The 13,533-nt window shown below is 58.6% G+C and overlaps 1 protein-coding gene across 2 annotated transcripts; it reads right to left on the bottom strand.

The window, feature by feature from the left end:
* Positions 1–189: 189 nt before the first annotated feature.
* On the bottom strand, positions 190–12,644 carry LOC104642658 (calcium/calmodulin-dependent protein kinase type IV). 2 transcript variants are annotated; one of them, XM_075776536.1, is made up of 12 exons: positions 12,052–12,644; positions 11,460–11,587; positions 7,804–7,882; positions 7,404–7,466; positions 5,041–5,123; positions 4,799–4,871; positions 4,196–4,286; positions 4,017–4,118; positions 3,732–3,807; positions 3,503–3,629; positions 3,207–3,359; positions 190–2,782 (listed from the first exon to the last, which is right to left on the bottom strand). In XM_075776536.1, exons 2-12 carry the CDS (start codon positions 11,555–11,557, stop codon positions 2,558–2,560), a joined length of 1,170 nt encoding a protein of 389 aa, XP_075632651.1. In that variant the 5' UTR covers positions 11,558–11,587; positions 12,052–12,644; the 3' UTR covers positions 190–2,557. The 2 variants fall into 2 exon arrangements, with proteins under 2 accessions (XP_075632651.1, XP_075632652.1); XM_075776537.1 differs by having other exon boundaries at positions 4,017–4,091; positions 12,052–12,641.
* Positions 12,645–13,533: the final 889 nt, after the last annotated feature.

Below are 13,533 nucleotides of genomic sequence, written 5' to 3'. Positions count from 1 at the left end.
ATTGCCGTAACCCTGGGGAGATCCGCACACAGGGAGAGCGTTTACTTGTCTAGAGCCTGAAAATAAATTGTCGTATCAAAATGGGTTAAAAAAAAAATCAGAAAAAAGTGGCCCTCAGCAAGCTGCTCTTTGTCCCTGTCCATTTTTAGCCCTCGTATTCTGAGACTAACAGTGAAAACAGAGCCCACGTTACGACATTTGACGCTTTATTAGCTGTCTATACTTCTTTATAAATGCCTGCAATATCGGAAATGTCACCACTATACTGAAGTTAGTAAAACACATTCTGAAAATGGCATACAGACCAAAATGGTATTGTACTCCCAGGAGTACTTTTTTTTTTTTCTGCCTTTTAAGTACCAATATTTGTGGAATAATACTTTGTTGACATAAGAGGCAAACTCCTTTTGCTTACAGTTTTCCCTGGGGTGCCTTCCATGGCTGAAGACACTTTGTTACTCACTGTTACCTAATTAATAACATTTATTATTCCCCGTCATCCTGCAGGATCAGAGTGCAGGCAGGGCAAGGTTACTCAGCATTTCCCAGCATCAGTCCCTGCTTCACAGGCTCGGGGTGTGCTGAGCACTCTGGCTTGGTCCTGCAAGGCATTTAAGTGAGTATTTTGTGTCAAAGGATATAAAATAGTCTTTTAAGACCCAGGTTAGTAAACAACGTGGTTAAAGTTGGGAGCTCTGACCCCACAGGAACACATCACGGAGTCTGCAGGACAGCGAGTGTCACCCTAAGCACGCTTATAGGATAAAGAATGGAGTTCAGCACACTGCAAGGTTCAGCCCTCTATAGTAAAAAACCAAAAAAGAGAGAAACCAACTGCCCCTCCTGCAAAATGCAAAGCAAAATAAATAATTTTCCCCTTGCTGAAGCATTCTCCCTTGTTATCAGCATTTGCTTTCTCCACAGTGATATCTTGCTGTGCATCTGCTTCCCTGTTGAAGGTATGACTGACAGTTAAAAAAAAAATTTAAAAATGCACATTTCTGGTCAAGACCTAATATCTTTCCAATTAAAAAACCCTCTTGAAGATCCAATCTCTCCTCTGTATTCGACTTTACAAGCACCCTAAAGATAGATGAGCTTCATACAGTATGGATCAGCCCTTACACGTAGTCTCTATGATTTCTGCTTGTGCTGTAAATAAATGTGAAAGTCGCTGTGTTACGTTTGCCTTCCTGCCGCTCTGATCCCAGCTCTGACCTGCTGACCCACCCTCTGCCCCAAGCCGGGTGTCCGGAACAGCAGCTTTCAGCTTCCGCAAAATTTTAATTTCTGTTTGCCGTCCCTCTTTTATAAGCTACTGGGTTCTGTGTGCCCAGCCTGGAAAAAAATATCCTTGTGTTTAGATTTCATTCTCCAGTTGAGATTTTTTTTGCCCAAAGATGCTGTTATAAGCGTATGGCGCAAACTGGGAGGGCTGCAGGTCATGGTTATTGCCTTGGGTTAGCAAACCCCGCGCTGGATCACACCAGCTGGGACTGCGGAGCTGCCGCCCAGCTTTCTGTAATCACCCAACGCGTAATATGGCTTTTCCTGTCTGATTACTTGTTCTGTATTAAAATCTGCAAATGCTTATCCTGTGGCTTGGTAAATAACTGCCTAAAAAAATTTCTTTTCGAGAAGCTTGTCAACTGATTTCATTAGTCTTAAAAAACCAAGATACGTATAAACTCATTGTCCTCACTCAGGAAACAACAGCACCATCACATGTTACAAAGTCTTACAATGTGCCGTAGAAAGAATTGCATTGTTCTTCGTTAAAACTCATCACGTAAATGGTAACCTGGAATGCCAACGCAGAGGGCAGACGAGCCGGCATTCCCAGTTCGTGACAGTCCTACCACCACCACGTATCCACAGCAAGACCGAATGTGGGAACAAATGAAACTGGAGTGGAACAAAAGCACAAATCAGAGGTCGTCTACCCTCTAGCGATAATAAAGGAACCACTGGCAAACACTTTTTCTCCAGATAGGATTAAACAGCTGGGTTCAAAGGCTCCTACAAACCTTGTGTAATATAGCAGTAAACCTACGGCTGGGTCTTGTAACAGCGACTGTAGCTGGGACATCGATGCTCAGCGATGATCCAGACACACCCTCTCCCCTAAGCAAATAAACCCTTCAGGACTATTTACAGGGACTCACAAACTCTGTTGTAAAGACAACTTACTGCCTTCGTAGGGAAGGTGAAAGAAATCCTTTTTCTGCTGCTTGCTTCTCATTTTTAAGCCATGTGGGATCCTTTCGTGCCACAGTGGCCAAAACTGTTAATTTATCGGAAGACTGAGTCCCCAGCCTTGTTTCCTCAGCTGGGTCCGTACAGACACACACTCACAGTGACCAGGTACAACTGCACTGGCAACAGGACACTAAATAAGGATGCTCCACACGACAGACCACGGGCTCCTGATGCGTGCCTACACTCAGGGTGCTCCTGTCCCCCCCGGCTGCCCCCGCCTCTCCCCATGCCGGCGTCCAAGGGTCAGTGGGGTACTGCTTGTCGAAGCCGTGGTGAGGTGGCAGTGGCGCCAAGCGCATTAGCTCTTGCAGCTGGCGCCGTTCACAGGAACCTTGGACATGGCAGGGCAGTCGCTCCGGAAAGCATCGAGGTCCTCGGTGGTGGTGGCTTCGGGGCCGGCGGTCCCCGTCCCCTGGGGCAGGCAGGCGCCCCGGGGACCCCCCTGGCTGCGCCCGCCGCGGGAACAGTCATGGTGCCCGTGGTTGCCCAAGCGGCTGGAAGCCACCACGGCTTTCATGGCAGCCTGTTGCAAAGGCACAGCAGCGAGGAGTGGTTATTAGCCTCTGTTTGGCAGACCTCTCCCCTTCGATGTTGTTCCCAAGGCGCACGAACCCCCGTAGCGTGCGGAAGGGGAGATCGTGCCCGTTCCTTCAGCCATGCTAGGCTGGGAAGCACAGCACTTCGCCTCGGGCAGGGCTTTTCCTGGCAGCAGCTGCCTCCATGGGCAGCCCAGCTGCCACTGCCTGGGGACGCAGCTGCACAAGGGGCCGCTCCATCGTACTTCACCCCCTCCCCGAGCCAGCCCCCCGGCTGCTGTGTGTTGCTGAATATTTATCTGCTCTGGGCCAGGGATCCTGCGACAGCGGCTCTTGGTGGCCCCAACAGTTTGCACGAGGCAATGCGACTGTGAGCCACCCCTGGGGGTTAATGGGGCTTTTTCACCTTACCTTCAGTTTCCGCCTGGCATTAAATTCCTGCAGTTTCTTCTGCGTGCTGTCCATGTGAGCAAATTTAGCGGCTTTCCCGGTGACCCAGGGATGCTCCAGAGCCTGGTAGACAGTCAGTCTCTTCTGGGGGTCCAGAACGATCAATTTTCTGACCTGTAACCAATTTCAGACACATGAAAAGGCTTCATTTTGTTAAATGCCCCCTACTTTTGTTATCTTCACAAGCATTGATTGGAAGGCTTCATACTCAGCAGCCCCGAGCCCCCTCTGCCGAGCCCCAGCGCAGGCTCACTCACCAAGTCCTTGGCGTTGAGGGAAACCTCGTCCCACCACGGGGACACAAACTCATAGTCGCAGGTGAGGATGCGGCTGTACATGTACTGGTCCCCTCGTGGGTCAAAGAAGGGCTCGAAGCCACAGAGCCTGCGAACACAGGAGACAGGAGCTACACGCCGCTGCCGGTGCAGCCGTGCTGGCATTTTGGAGCGGAGCAAACCGTCTCACCGCTGCGGCAGCATTACTCACAGGATGTAGGTGATGACGCCCACGGACCACATATCCACTTCAGGGCCGTACGGGCACCCGTGGAGGATTTCGGGGGCTGGAAGCAGAGTTTGGGGTTCAATGCATGGGTGTGGGGAGCTCCCAGCAGCACGGCCGCAGTGCGATCCTCAGGCTGGAGGAAACGCCTGGGCACCAGCAGTGTCTCCCGAGCCCAGCACTGCCATCAGCCATCCCTGCACCAAGCTGTGTGCGGCCTGTGGCAGGGAGCAGCCTCCCCAGGTCCCCCAGCTCTTCCGTCCCACTCACCGCAGTACCCAGGCGTCCCGCAGACAGTTTTCATGGTGTCCTGTTCATCCACGATCTTGGAGAGCCCAAAGTCACCTTGGAGGGACACAGAGGGGAGCGGCGCTGCCGTCAGGGAGAGGCACCATTAACCCCCCTTGTGCCACGAACCTCCCCCCTGGGGGGGCTTCCATCAAACCCACCGATTTTAAGGGGAGCCTCGGGGGACAGGTCTGCATAGAGCAGGTTCTCCGGCTTCAGGTCGCGGTGGACGACTCCGTTTTCGTGCAGATACTACAGCGAGAGAGAAAGCGGGGATGCAGGAAGGAGGGGAAGCCCCATCTGCCTCGGACAGACTGTCTGCGATCGGGGACCCAGCACGAACACAGGACCAACTCGCCCGCCTGTTCCTTTGGAAACACCCAATGCTTGCGGTGCCGGGGCTGCCGAGGCGCGGGAAGGACGTTTCCCGTTAGGAATTTCCATGTTAAAACCCTCCCGTTGCCATAGAAACCCCATCTCCAGCCCACTCGTGATGCAGAGCAGCGCTGACCTTCCTCCCTCCTCTCCTTCCTCCCCCTAAACGCAGCTCGGGAGAGGCGTCTCCGCCAGCAATGCCTTTGGAGGGCCAAGGGCAAGCAGGCAAACGCTTCTCCCCAGGGGTGCTGGGGGCTCTGGGTGCCTCTCCCCAGGGGTACCCTGGGAGGGCGCAGCCCCCGCAGCAACACCCCTGAGCTGTGCAGGCCCCTCCACAGCGGGCGTCCCCAGGGGCTGGCACGGGGGAACACACGCTGGGGGCACGTTACCGAAACGGCTTCCAGGATCTGCTTGACCACGTGGGCCGCGTCCCGCTCGCTGTAGAACCCCCTCTCCACGATCCTGTGGGCACACGGGGTCAGCACAGCAGCACGGACCCCCCTCAGCCCCCATCCCCCCAACCATGGTGTGCATCAGCCCCCTCCATCCTCATCCTCCTCCCCCACTATCAGGGTGGGATTCACCCCCACCTCGTTAGGAGCCGGGATGGGGATCACGGGGCCGGTCGTACCTGTCAAAGAGCTCTCCTCCTGTCACCAGCTCCAGGACAAGCGCGATCTCGGAGGGCGTCTCGAAGATCTCCTTCAGCTTGATCTGAAAGGGGTGAGAGGAGAGATGAAGGATGCGGGTGCTGGCCATGCTGGGAGGAGCGCGCGACCACCAGGGTGTAAGGGGCTTATGGGGCAGCCACCACGTTTGCCTCCTTGCCTTTTTATTTGTTTGAACTTGATTTTTATTTTTTTTTAACTGTTTGTAACAGCCCTGCTCACTTAATTGTGCATTAAAGATGCTGGGAATGGAAGAGACGGGCACATGGCACCTTTATCCTCTTCCCGTCTCCGAGCTCGTTAGCTGGAAGAGGAGCTCACTGAAAGCTTTGTAATTTCGCAGCTTCCTCAGCCATGCTGGCACCTCGGGTGCCTCCGTGGTGTGGGAGCGACCCCTGGCAAAGCCCTGTCCTTGTCCTTCTGGGACGGATCCTGCACATCTGCACTTGCAGGGATGCAGGAGAGATGCATGGAGTCCCGAGGGACCAAAAGCACCTCTGGGCCCCGGGACCCTGCAGGTGCTTTTGGAAATGGCCCTTGGACCATTTTGCAGCAGAAGAGGCACTAAGGAAACTGATTTATTTTTTTTTCTCCTGATTTTTGTTTTTTAGCTCCCACGCAAGGTGAGCTCGTCTGCACGAGACCTTTGTGCCACTGCAGCAAATCTGGAATTAACAGGTCTCTCTTAAAAATATGTCAAAAATGCAATTTTTTTTTTAATGGAAAACAGAGAATTTCATGCTTCTTAAGACTTTTGTGACACTGCGAATTTCATGGGGCTTTAATCATTACCTTCATAGGCTGGGTGACAAGCCGTGATACCCCGCAGGGTGAGAGACACTATGTGGCAGCTTATTGCATTATAATAATACACGGAAGCACTATAATTTTCCTATTAACTTCAAAAGTTTACAATCCTATTATCATCTGCTGTTGAGGTTGGTGCTGAACGATAGCGAGTGCATAGACAGCACCAGTGTAAATAATGAAATGGAGCATCTCTTCTTCAAAAATCACTTGAACTTGGGGAGTAAGCAGAACCCTACAGAAAACTCAGTGATTTAAATATTAAAACTGCCCGTCTGGTTCCTCCTCTGCGTCTCCATGGTGCCACTGCCTGGAGAGCGGAGGAGGAGGGAGGGCAGAAATTGAATTTTCTGTTGTATTTCTGATAACGCATCAGAGGAGCCTCTCCCCATCCGTGGCTCATGTCACCCAAGCAGGTGATCCCCATCCCAGCTGTTGTCCCTGCATCTGCCCAAACGTCCTGGGACGGGGGAAAAACATCTCTGTGGAAAAGGCTGAAGCGCCCGATTGACCCAAAATGCTGAAACACCCCAAAGCAGGCCTGTGCTGAGCTGGCCCAGGGGCTTTGGGACGCCCCTTTGCCCCCATCATCCTCATTTTTGGATTTCCTTCAGCTTCATCTCTTGCATCAAGGGTTGGGACGTCAGCAGGTAGGCAGGACGTCCTTGCTGGGGCTCCTCCAGAGAGCAAAGACCGACTGCTCCGAGGATGGCTGAGTGCTGGGCTGGAAGCAGCCGTGCCCGGGGTTTTCAGCCAGACTGCAAACAAACGGCAGCTTGGGTGGCAGCAGCCAGCGGTGAGGCAACATCCCGGTGACGTCCTGGCTACAAAATCAATTGGAGCAGGGTCCGTCGCAGCCCCACAGAGCCAGTGCTGTGGCAGCAGCAGCTGCCAGGTGTCTTTATATGTTATTTCTTTAAGTCAGGTCGTCTCCAAGATGCTTTTGCAATTTGCTGGTGGAACTAAGCAGCCGGGAATAAGCCTTCTTGGCAGATGGAGGAACGGGGGCCACGGAGCCCCCCACGGCCCCTGCCGCTGCAGAGGGGCCAACACGGTGGGCCCAGCTCTGCTGACACCGGCGGTGATTAGATCCGCTCCCAGGCGTTGCAAATCGTTCCAGCCAAGCTGCCGTTATCCCCCAAGCGCTGAGCAAGAGAAACAGCGGCCAGCCGCACTGGGACGCAGCGCCCAGCACCCACAGCCCCATCCTCGCCTTTTATCTCCCCTTGCAGGATTCATTACAGATGGGCAATTTTCTGTGGTATTCACTTGATCTCCTCAATGGAAATTGCTTACCAAATGGAAATCTCAGGCCAGGGGATGGGGGGGAGGACAGGGGGGCCCTGGCCCTCGATATCAGAGCTGGGAAGCTCAAATGCGCTGCAAGGACCAGGAGTTTCATGCGGCAGCGAGGGGGGAGTCACGGTGCCACGGCGAGGACCAGGCACCCCCGAGCCCATCTGCAAGGCAGGGAGGGGACCTGGGGTGCAAGCATGGTTTCCCATGGGGTCGTACTCACAATATTGGGGTGCGAGAGCCGCAGCAGGACCCCAATCTCCGTCCTCACGATCTTTTTGTCGATCTGGAAGGCAGAGCCCGCACAGAGGCGGCGTTACCTGCGCTGCCGGGTCTGGGTCCAGCCCCCCACCGTGCAGTGACCTCCCTCCCCATTGCTCCTGCAGGTTCCCACCTTTGTCCCAGGGCCCATTTCCCCAGCAGCAGCAAAATGCACCCAGTACCCCCCCAGCCTGCTGCACCCCCAGCCCAAACCCCAGCGCTTTTGTCCCAGACCGCGGGAGCGATGTCCTGGCCGACAGCCCTGTGGCCCGTCCCGGTGCCCCATTGGTGCCGACATGCTTTGGGAGCAGAGCCGAGCCCCCCCCCACACCCTGCAGCCCCCCCACCCCACCGACACTCACCGTCTTCTTCAGTATCTTGGCGGCGTACGGGGTGCCCGTGCCCTTCTCCTCGCAGCTGTACACCACCGAGGTGGCTCCCCTGTGGGAGGGCAGAGGTGCGTGAGCTGGCCAGGACAGAGCAGGGGGTCCCTGCTCACCCCATGCTTCCCCCGCCCCCGCCGCCAAAACCTTTGCTGGTGCCAGGCCTGGGGAGCTCAGCATGCATCTCCCCCCGTGCATCCCCTTCCCCGCATCATTTCCAGCTTTACCCGGTAAAGCCATTTTAATCAAAAACGAGTCCTACAGGGGGTTTAAATCCTTAAGCGGCTTTCACGACAGGACGGAGCCTCCCTCTCCTCACTCGCAGCCGCGAGGACAACCCCAGCGGGGACCACGGGGACGTTGGAAGGGTCCCCATCCCGGCTGTGTTCCCACAGTGCCAGGAGGCCACAGCACAAGGGGCAATCCCGCACCGCCATGAAACCTCCCCGCCAGGTTAAACCACTCCAAGTCACGACAGGGATCGTTCCCGTTAAAGCCCCGCAGTGTCCCTCAGCTGCCAGGGATTTTTAGATCTAGTTAATAATGTTTTCTAACCACTGGACAGTGAAAGCAACCCATTGCTGCAGGCCATTATGGGGCTCGTTTGCAATGTCATTTTTGCTGCCTGCCTCCTTGGAGCAGATTAATTCTCACCCCCAAGTAATCGACCACGTTTTATCGCTCTTTGGCTTTGCCATCTTCTGGGACCGAGTTCAGGCTCTGCCTCGAGGCGCATGGCGTGCCCACCTGCCCAGGCAAGCACCGACACCAAAGGCCAGCCCGATGTGCCCAGACACCATCTTTTGCGACAAAATCTCCCCTGAGACCAAGACCAACCCACCGCGCGGCTTCAGCACCACATGCCGAACGCCCTGCCGTCGCCGCCGGCGCTTCCTGGGGAGCGCTCGTGTAAGAGAGAGATTTGCTTTAAAAAATGAGAGTGGATTTTGCAACTCATCCGGCTGAACTTGGGAATCGTGTTCCCATGGCAACGGCAGAGCCGTGTACCACAGGGCCTGAGGATGCTGCGGGGCAAGAAAACCCGGCAATTCTAGACCTTGGGCGTTTTCAAAACATTTTCTTCCTTTTGCTCAGCATTTTCTACGAAATTTTATTTTGCAAATAAAAAGCAATTTGGAAACAAATTTTTCAGGCTTGGAGGTGGGGGGGGGAACGTCACCTTTCTCTCCTCCAGCTCAGGAAAACAGGCAGAAAGCTTCAATTTGAACCCAAAATGGCATCGCTGCTGCTGCAACAGCAACAATAACGTGGGCAGCCCCCACTCCTCATCTCTCCATCACCTCACTGCAGCCTAATCCCAGCCCAGGCCTGGGGCCTCTCACCCTCCTGCAAGATTTTTCCGCACGGATAATTTGCAGCCTGATTCCTGCTGCTAACAGGATCATTTAGAAGCCCTCGGCTCGGCGTTTAGGAGGTGCTGGGGCTGCTGCTCGGATGCAGCGCAGCCTGCTGTGCCTGTGGCGCGGCGCCGGCTGCCCCTTGCGTGTTCCCAATTACGGCAGTGCTGGGATTCGCGCCGGCATTCGCTACACCGCAGCCCCTCGCCTGCCGGCCCCCAGCAGCCACCGCTTGCTGCTGCTTAAGGCCTCAAATAAATATCCACAATCAACCTTGACTGCAACAGGAGATAATTGCATTTGCTTTACAGATGAACTGGAAAATGTCAAACAATGGGATTTGCCGAGAGAGCCTGGACCAGCGGCGGGGGCACGTGCAGCCTGCCAAGCGCCGGGGCCGACCTGTGGGGAGGATGGTGTGAACCCATGGCCGAGCCCGCACCCCAGCCAGACACTGCTGCCCGTGGCCACATTGCGATGGTCGAGAGCGGCACCCAGAGTGCTCCAAGCCGCCCCTAGGGCACGTCAGGCTGGGTGCTCCCCACTGGCACGGCAGCACGGCCAGTGGGACAGCCACCCTGCGCTGCCTCCATCCATCCCCCCTTTCCCCGTGGCTTCTAAGGCCAGAGCAGGATCCGACCTCCAGCACGGCGGCTTGAGCAGCGTCGGCACACTGTGACAGAGAGGCACTAAGCAAAAGCCATGCATGGGGAGCAGGCACCCCCTGCCCCGGCTCACACCGTGTGCCCCATGTGCCGGGTGTGCAGCCATGAGCAGATGGCTCCGAGACCAAGATCAGTTTGATTTAAACCTGGATGCTGAAACTGGATGGGTGGGTTGGTGGGTGGATGGATGGTGGGTCCTGGGCTCAGAGCCTGTCCCTCTGTCCTACATCCGTCTGTGCAGGGTTGTGTGCTGCCGAGCCCTGGGCTGGCACTGGCCACACCTCGACAAGAAGCCTTACATAGCTGCTTTTACCAAAGCTGCTGTTTTTCAGGCTCAAAGGCTCCTCTGCCAATGGAAACCCTGCGATGGCCGGGGCTCGCCCAGCCTGAACCACCACCACCACCACCACAAACATGTGCTCCGGAGCCAGGGCTTGGCGGGCTGCACTGTCTCCTCCCTGCCAGCACAGCCCAGAGCCCCCCTCAAATGGGACTGTCAGACTTTTCTCACACAGGTTCCCAGAACCCCCTTGCACCCTCCTGCCCTGTGGGTACTGGGACACCAGCCGCCCCTTGTCACCTGCCCTCTGGTTGGGAGCGCTCCCTGCACGAGAGCTCCTCGGTGCCAGCACTGCCGCTCTCCTCCTTGGGACATGGGAGCTGGGTCTGGGCATCTCCGGGATGCGTGGTGGTCACCAGCAGCCTTCTGAGCCCGCGGGCTCTTGGCATCGGCCCCGGGCTCCCCCGGATGCTGCATCCCAAGGGGCCACGCGAGGGCTGGGAAAGGGCCGAGCTGCCAGGGAGGACAGCAGCACCAGAGCGGCACGTGCCAGTGGTGAGGGCAAACCCGCCAGGGAAGCAGAGGTGGGTGCTGCCTTCGGGCAGGTTTAAAACAACGCGTCTGCTGGCAGTCCAGGGAAATGGCACACAGCACCCATGGGACCTGGCATGCCAGCCTTGATGTCCCCTGCCCATGAGGATTTACAGTAGGGCCTCTAATAAGTAAGTCATGAGAGCCTTCACCAAACAGACAGTGTCTGCCAAGGCAGCTCACCTCCAAGGCACCGCACGCCCCTCAGTCACAGGGACACAGCCGGGCACCCAGGTGGGACAAATCCAGTTGGGGAATGGATCTGCCCCTCGGGGCCGTGTCTCTGCTGGGGCTTGCGCTGCCTGTCCTGCGCAGGGGGCTGCTGCAGGAAGGACCCACGTGGCCCCACGCCGTGCCAGACTCATTGCCCACCTCCACAAAGTCTTGGACCGCTCAGAGGTGAGACGGGTCTCACCACGAGCCCGCTCCCCACCGCCAGGGTGAGAAACATACAGCTCCATGCGCACCGGGAACCCAGGCCCCGTCCTGCAAACCCTCAGCCAGCGATCTCAAAACCGCTGCTGCAGTGCCATGACACAACCCAGCTTACACGTGAGGGCAGGGTCTCCCACCACCCCCACTTATCCATCCCCCCATCCCTCCCTGCATCCCTCCACCCCCTTCATCCATGCCCCCTGCATCCCTCCATCCCTCTCCCCACCAGATCAGGATACAATCCCACGCAAGGATGGCTTCTGCCTCCGGCCCAGCCCCTGCCCCCCCGCCCCTGGCAGTTGGTACCGTCCCAGCTCAGGGCCCACGACGTAGAAATCTTCCAGGGCCGTCTCACGGTGGGACCCATCGATCCAGTACTCGTTGCTGGTCTTGGAGGAGGGCATGGTGGGCCGGGGGTGGCGAGCTCCCACCAGCTGCTCAGAAGAGGAGACCCAGACATCGCCGCACTCCCCCCGCCTCGCTGCCCCCACGCGTGCGAGCGCCCAGATGGCCCAGCAAAAAGCAGTGCTTGGGATTATTGAGCGCGATGAAGTCGCAACCACAAAGCTCCTTCCCACCAGGCACGTACGCTGCCTTTTTTTGAGATAATACCCCCCCACCTATGTCGTGTTCCCCCCCCCAGCTTTTCACACCAGGCCCCCTACACCCCCCACCCCGGTTCCCACCCCATCCCCACCTTTTCAGAGCCCAGCATGCCGGACCCTGCACCCGCAGTCCAGGCTGTGCTCCGCTGACTGGCACCTTGGGGTATTTGCACCCCGATTCCTGCAGTCACCCCCAAACCCACCCCGACATCAAGCACACCCGCTGACCCGGGGAACAGCCCCCCGGGCCCCACAGCCCCCCTTGCTCCCCGTTAATGTCGGGGGGCACATACCGTTAGCTGCGGCGTTGCTGTGCGGCGTCGCCGTGGTCCCCCCGGCGCTGCCTCATCCCCGGCGCGGAGCGGCTGAGCGGAGGGTGGGCGCCGGGTGCGGGGGCCGCTCAGCCCCCGCACACCTCGGGGCCGGCCCCGCGCCCGGCCGCAGCCCCCCGGGCCCGTGCTGCCCCCCCTCCCCGTGCTGCGGGCAGGGCCTCCCCCCCCCGCTGCTCCCCACCCCGGGGGCTGGGGTGAGGGAGGGTTAAGGCTCAGCTCCTCGGCGGTGCTTCGCAGGGTGCTGAGCGGAGCTGGGACGGAGGGGTGGCGGGGCGGAGGGACGCGGGGATGGAGCGACGTGCGGCCGCGGGGATGCGGGGAGGGAGGGAAGGGAAGGGGCGGGGGGGGAGGGGATGCAGGGCCGGGGCTGCGGTGCACGGGGACCCTCCCAGGCAGCAGCACCGGCTGACGCCGCGATCCGGGCTGGCTCGGCCGTGCCACCCCCCGGCCCGCCGCCGCCACTGCACCGCGCCCCGCCACCCCTCGGGGCTCCGGGCTGCCTCCGGGAGCGGGGGGGGGGAAGGCCGGCTCCGGGCCCCCGCCCCACGCTGCAGCCGCTCCCCATCACTCGAAGACCAGTCCCGGGATCCGGCCCCGCGGCGCGACCAGGCTGGGGGGGGTACCGCGCCGGATTGGGCCCCGGTCCCCGGGGAGCGCCCAGCACCCCCTCGGGTGCCGAGGGACGGATTCTGCTCCGCATCACGGGGAGCACTCGCAGCCCCGCACCCAGCCCGGGGGGCCGGATCCTGCCCCGCCCCGGGGAGCACTCAGAGCCCGGCATTCCCCCCCCTCCCGGTCCCGGGGGCCGGATCCTGCCCTGCCCCGGGAGGACGCGGGCGCTGCCGGGCGCTGCCGCACGGTGACGCCGTCGCCCACCGGATGGGAGCGGGGGGTGGGGTGGGGGGACGGCGGGTGAAATGGGGGGGAGAGGGCGGGAGAGGGCAGGGCGAGGCTGGGATTGGGATTGGGATTGGGGCGGGATTGGGTTGAGGGGACGGGGTGGGAAGGGGGGGGCGGGACACGACACTGGTGGCAGGGTTTGGGGGAGAGGGGTGTGAGGCTAGGGATGGGGATGGGAATGGGGTGGACTGGGGCCACGAGCAGGATGGGAACAGAGGTGGGATTGGGGCGGGATTGGGGATGGGATGAGGATGGGGATAGGGCTGGGGTGCAGTTGGCCCTGTGTCCTGTCCACGGCTGTTTGCACTGTCAGGGAGCCCCGTGGGGTTTTGAGTTTCCTGCAGCAAAGGGACCCGAGCAGGAGGTTCCTGCATGCACAACAGGAGGAAACGAACCCTGGCCGTGGGTCGCACCATGCTGGCAGTGTCAGCTCTGACACCAAACATGCAGTAGGCATGGGGGTGTCTTCGGCAACGCGCTCCATCCCCCCTTCCTTGTCCAGGAGCCGGCTGGGCGAGACAGGCTCTTTTTCAAGCCCTCCTC

This window comes from Balearica regulorum, chromosome 26, assembly GCF_011004875.1.
Source record: "Balearica regulorum gibbericeps isolate bBalReg1 chromosome 26, bBalReg1.pri, whole genome shotgun sequence".
NCBI lineage: Eukaryota > Metazoa > Chordata > Aves > Gruiformes > Gruidae > Balearica > Balearica regulorum.
Note: the sequence above shows the minus strand (reverse complement) of the source record. Positions and strands in the feature narration are given on the sequence as shown.